Source organism: Cynara cardunculus (genome assembly GCF_001531365.2).
Source record: "Cynara cardunculus var. scolymus isolate 2C chromosome LG 7, CcrdV1, whole genome shotgun sequence".
NCBI classification, from domain to species: Eukaryota; Viridiplantae; Streptophyta; class Magnoliopsida; order Asterales; family Asteraceae; genus Cynara; species Cynara cardunculus.
In genome coordinates, this window is record NC_037534.1 from 3,050,410 (window position 1) to 3,056,137 (window position 5,728).

At 36.2% G+C, this 5,728-nt stretch overlaps 1 protein-coding gene across 1 annotated transcript; it reads right to left on the reverse strand.

Annotated features, from left to right (window-relative positions):
- Positions 1-2,937: 2,937 nt before the first annotated feature.
- On the reverse strand, positions 2,938-3,888 carry LOC112515671 (transcription factor DICHOTOMA-like). The gene has a single exon (XM_025122580.1). The coding sequence runs from the start codon at positions 3,886-3,888 to the stop codon at positions 2,938-2,940; it is 951 nt and encodes a 316-aa protein (XP_024978348.1).
- Between the last annotated feature and the right edge of the window lie 1,840 nt (positions 3,889-5,728).

The following is a 5,728-nucleotide window of genomic DNA, read 5'->3' on the forward strand; positions in this document are numbered from 1 at the left end:
TCTGATGATCCACAGCGTGCAGAAACAAATGATGAAAGAGGGAAAAGGGCAACAAAAACACCATCGTGGATGAACGATTACGTCAGCGGAGAAGGTATCTCAAGTGACGATGACCTGAGAKATAATGTTGCTATGTTCTCTTTGTCAGATCCCTCAAATTATGATGAAGCGGCTCAAGAAGAATGTTGGAGGCTTGCCATGAAGCAGGAGATTGAATCGATTGAAAAAAATCACACATGGGAGCTTTGTGATTTGCCTATGGGAGCTACAGCGATTGGAGTAAAGTGGGTATTTAAGACCAAATTAAACCAAGATGGCAAGATCGATAAGCGCAAGGCCCGTTTAGTAGTAAAAGGTTATGCTCAACAGCAGGGCATAGACTATTCAGAAGTTTTTGCTCCTGTAGCCAGATGGGATACTATTAGAACCATACTAGCGCTCGCTGCTCAACAAGGTATGAAAGTTCATCAACTAGATGTTAGGAGTGCCTTTCTGTATGGGGAGCTGGAAGAAACGGTGTTTGTAGAACAACCGTAAGGGTACGAAATACAGGGTAAGGAAGAAAAGGTCTACAAGTTAAGAAAGGCTCTTTACGGGTTGAAGCAGGCCCCGAGGGCCTGGTATGGGCGCATTGAAAGTTACTTTATCAAGCAAGGCTTCAACAAATGTCCTTATGAACCAACTCTCTTTGTCAAGACATGTAAAGAAAGGGAGTTTCTTATAGTCTCAATTTATGTTGATGATCTGATTGTAACAGGAACTACACTAAACTTGATAGAAGAGTTTAAGACTTCGATGAAATCTGAATTTGAAATGTCAGATATGGGGGAAATGCACTATTTTCTTGGCGTACAGGTAGTTCAAACTGAGATGGGAATTCACATCTGCCAAAAGAAATATGCTCGTGAGATCCTTACAAGGTTCAACATGGAAGATTGCAATAGTGTGAAAAATCCCATTGTTCCAGGCTGTAAGTTGATTAAAGATGATCAAAGTGGCTTCGTTGATGCAACTTTGTATAGACAAATGGTGGGCTGTATTATGTACTTGGCGGCTACAAGGCCAGATTTAATGTTCACTATTAGTTTACTTAGCCGATATGTGGAAGCTCCTACAGAGCAACATATGGCAGCTATGAAAAGGGTCCTGAGATATATCCAGGGAACGTTAAATTTCGGAGTGTATTACAAGAAGAAAGGGTGTGATCAGTTGATGGTTTTTTCTGATAGCGATTATGCAGGTGATTATGATAATCGAAGAAGCACGTCGGGTTATGTCTGTTTTTTCAGTGGAGCTACTATTGCGTGGTCATCTAAACGGCAACCAATTGTGACCCTCTCTACTACCGAAGCCGAGTTTGTAGCCGCTACAGCTTATGCGTGTTAGGTGGTGTGGCTTAGAAGAATTTTAGAACACATTGGTTTGCCTCAGGAAGCAAGTACTATTGTTAACTGTGACAATATGTCAACTATCATGCTGTCAAGAAATCTAGTGATGCATAACCGAAGCAAACATATCGATGTCAGGTACTATTTCCTCCGAGATTTGGTAAGTGCAGGAGTTATAGAATTGAAGTATTGCAACACGCAAGCTCAAGTTGCTGACATAATGACAAAACCGTTGAAGCTCGAACAGTTTGAGAAGTTGTGTGGTGAACTGGGCATGGTTGAAATAAACTAAAGATGATGTTACTTTAGTTTAGGAGAAGGTATGTGGAATAAACGAGTCACGTGAATAAAATCCTGATTTGCAGGAGGAGTTAGTTTGATTTTCTATTTTTCTTTGAAAGTTTCTAGTCTTCCTTAAGAATAGGAGTTAGCTTCTCTTTTTTGTTTTCTCGTTCATGTATTTAAGCCAGTACTTGCTCTTTCAAGTAATGCAATTTTTTTCTCAGTTCCATTTCTTATTCGTTGCTTTGCATTGTGAGTGTGAGTGTGATATCAACAAATACTGCATAAATTTTAAGTGATAGTATGTATAGACTGTACATATCTTTTCTCTGAACATAGCACCAAATGGATAAAGAATACAGGTTACCTAAATATATGCAGCTAGTTTTGAGGTATGCAGCATGCTATATATTGTTTTTCTAGTGATTGATACCCTGATTTGTTCCACTTGTATGAAAATCTTTTGGTTCACTTGTAAGAAAGAGGAAAATTCACTTATGGTTCCTTGATCTCCTCCATCAATTCCCTACCTAGCAGACAAAGATCTAGTGAACATAAATCAGTTTTCCTCATTAATAGCACAGGAGAAATGAACCCACATGGTTTCCAAAGGTTAACACTAGTTCATTTTTCTTCTGAGTGATGGAATGACGAAACTATTTCTTCTAATGTCCTAAGGACTCCATCGAAAGAAGAACAAGTAATGAAAGAGCACATAGAATCTTTTGTTGTTCTTTATCCATTCTTTTGTGGCTGAACAAAAGATTGAGGATGCTCAAGTGTTCAATCCACGTCTGGATATTGTCTAGTGAACTACTAGTGTGGCTTTTTGGGACTTCCAAGAAACAAGTTTTCATTCTCAAGATGATGACCAATGAGGCAATGAAGTAAGATATCTTGTTTTATATCAACTAGAAAGGCCAAAGGCTAGTTCTTTAATGTAATATGGTCAGATCTGATTCTACAGATCAATTAAGAGTCATTAATTAGAAGTAGTCAAATGGAACTAAGTAACAAAAATTAGCACTTACATCATTACACTATTGCTCCAGCTCCACCATTTACTAAATTCCAGCTGCTGTCAAGATCCCCTAACGGTTTTCTCCTCATTTCCTTTCAAAGTTACCATGATCAAGAAAAAAGAAACGATCAGTAAAATTACGCATCCACCAGATTAGTACTACATATATGTGTTTGAGTATGTAATGCACCAATTGCAGATCTAAATCAGTAATTGCATTATCACCTTTTCTGCTCATGAAATACTCTAGATATTGGTAAAGCTTGAATCTTTTGATTGCTGTGATGTTTCTGAACCCATTATGCATTTCCACCTTATGTTTTTATAATCAATTTGTGGTTCAATTTCACGCCAATAGTCAGATTTGAGTATTAGATTTGAAGGGCTTACTTCATAGTACTCACAACCATCAGGAGCTAAGGTCTTCAAATCATCACCAAGCTTCTTAACTCGCATTTTTTCTCTTGTCCTTTCTCTAGCTCTTGCTCTTGCCTCTGCCCTTGACTGGTCTCTTGTAACATTCACTTGAAATCCAGTTTTGCATTTTCGCCTAGTTTTCTTCTTTTTGCCAGCAACACGCTTGGGTAGTACTGAGTTTTTCTTTTTGCCGTCACTCAGATCATCTGATCCTCCATTAATGGCTTCAAGAAATTTCAGTTTATATGGATGGTTAACTGTGGAAGATGAGCAGTCGCCCGTTTCTTCAATCAGCTCCTTAATTGCGGGCATGGAGTTGGTAAGTAGCCAATCAAGGGTTTTGCTTGCTTTGTCAAACCCTAGCAAGTCTTGAAGACAGAAAAACTTTTGAGCAACCTCAATGGAGAACCTCACTCGCCGATCCCTAGGGCCTCGAGCTGTGCAGATCTTACTATGCCCATGTTTCTTGAAGGTCCCAATTTTCTTCTTGTGGCGAGAAATTACCGGATCTAAAAGATCATCACGATAATCACAATTCTGCAACCCTGATCTTTCAGAAAACTGTTGCTGCTGCTGCTGCCCAACAAAATCTTGTTTGATTGTAGTGGCATTCTCCATGATCGGAGGAGGGAGAGCAGTACTGTTGCTGGCATGAAAAAAACATTCACCGGAGATAAATGGGTCACCGTGGTTTCTCTGGTGGTAGTTAAAGTGAAAATCATCTTTTTCATGGTCATAGAAAGAATTGGGAAGGTACCCAAGAGGATTTGAGGAAAACATTGTAATTATTCAGCAAAAGATTAACTAAATCTTTGGGTTTAACTGGAATTTTGAAATCCTCTTTCCTCTAGCTTTTATCATCTTTTTATCTAGGGCACAATTAGGTAGCATGTTGATCATGGTGCTTTAATTTCTCACCTAACATAAAAAGAATTCGGTACCAAAAGAGAAAGAAAATTATCTTTGGAGAAGAAGCATATATGGTGGTACAGCATGACCTCTGAAGTCCAAAGTGTATATTAATTACCAAAAGGTTCAAATACTATGTGACCTAAGTAGATGCATGATAGCTAACGGTAATTCTGCTCATATTTTTTACCAAAGGCAGAAAGAATATACGGTTAAATTCATGCAGGAAGATCCAAGAGAATTTTCTAGTGTTGGTTCCTTGATCTCCTCTATATATACTTCTAAAAGAGTGGTCATGCATCACACCTCCTTATCGATCCACAAAGCTAGCTGCAGATTCGAATTGAACCCACATGGTTTTTGAAGAATTTGAGTGATGAAATCCTGAAACGATTTGGTGTGGTGCCCAAATCATGACTCGATGTATCCAAATAAAGAAGTAAAAGAAGTAATGAAGATGAAAGTTCTTGTTGGTGAAGGGAAGATTGTACGTAGCATGCAGATCGACATGTAGAATTGTAGTTTCTTGTTCTATTCAACCTCTTTGGTCCCTCCATCGTTGTGGCCTTTTCAATTGTGACTGTGGCTATGTAAATGCTCTCAAAGAATACGAAGTGGCTGGTGACAAATTGTGCATTTACTGTTGGGTCTGCCGTCTGCCTTTCCAACAGTAGTCATGGAGTTATCCAACTATATATATGGTTTCTTCATTTTAGAATCCCAAAAAATTGAAAACTTTGAGAACTGGTGCATCATATACAATTTTATGTGATATTTTTTCATCTACGGCTTGATTTAGTGTATTGATTAACATATATTTGTTTTGCATATAATCGTTTGATAATATGAACATTTTTTTATGTGTTTGTGAAATAAAAAATATAACTAAAAAGTTTTACATTATAAACCGAACATATAGTTAAATAAATATATGTTAAATCAATATATCTAATTCTAGCCTTTGATGGAAAAAAATCATGTGAAACAATGCCTTATGATAATAGTTTTCACAATTATCATAACTTTTTGGGTTTTCAAATGATTAAGCCCCCCGTATATATATATATATATATATATATATATATATATATATATATATATATATATATATATATAGGGTTAGGTTCAAGTGATAATGAAAGTTATAGTGAAAAAAGTAAGAAAGGATCTCCACTAGTAGATGTACATTAGGATGAGATGCACCGAATCAATCTCCGTATCAAACGAGATTCATGAGTGGGTTTGAGATTGAAAGTGATCAAGGGTCCATATCCCTTCTTACATTCTCAAGTTAACTCTTCTTCTCATGCGATCATTTGTCTATATATATATATGTGTGTGTGTGTATATATATATATAGAGAGAGAGAGAGACAGAGAGAGAAGAATCCCGATCAAATACAAACCAATTTTAACCGTCCATCTAGTCTAATGAATATATTTTTCTCATAAATATATCAATTTTTTCTTAATATAAAACGTTGGTCATAATTAATGAACTATAATTTTATCTTCCATAAATATTCAAATGATAATAAATGAACCTTCATCATTTCTATAATATTGGTTTGCAGTTTTGTAACATTAAGAATGTTTGCATTTTATTTGCCATATATATATATATATATATATATATATATATATNTACTGATGAGAATTAATTTTAATTAAAAATAAAATATATTCTGTTGGTGATTTTTTAAATTAAAAAA

Bases quoted from the DNA above. Each gene is read 5' to 3' on its own strand.
- LOC112515671 (XM_025122580.1), bottom strand. From the start codon at position 3,888: ATGTTTTCCTCAAATCCTCTTGGGTACCTTCCCAATTCTTTCTATGAC.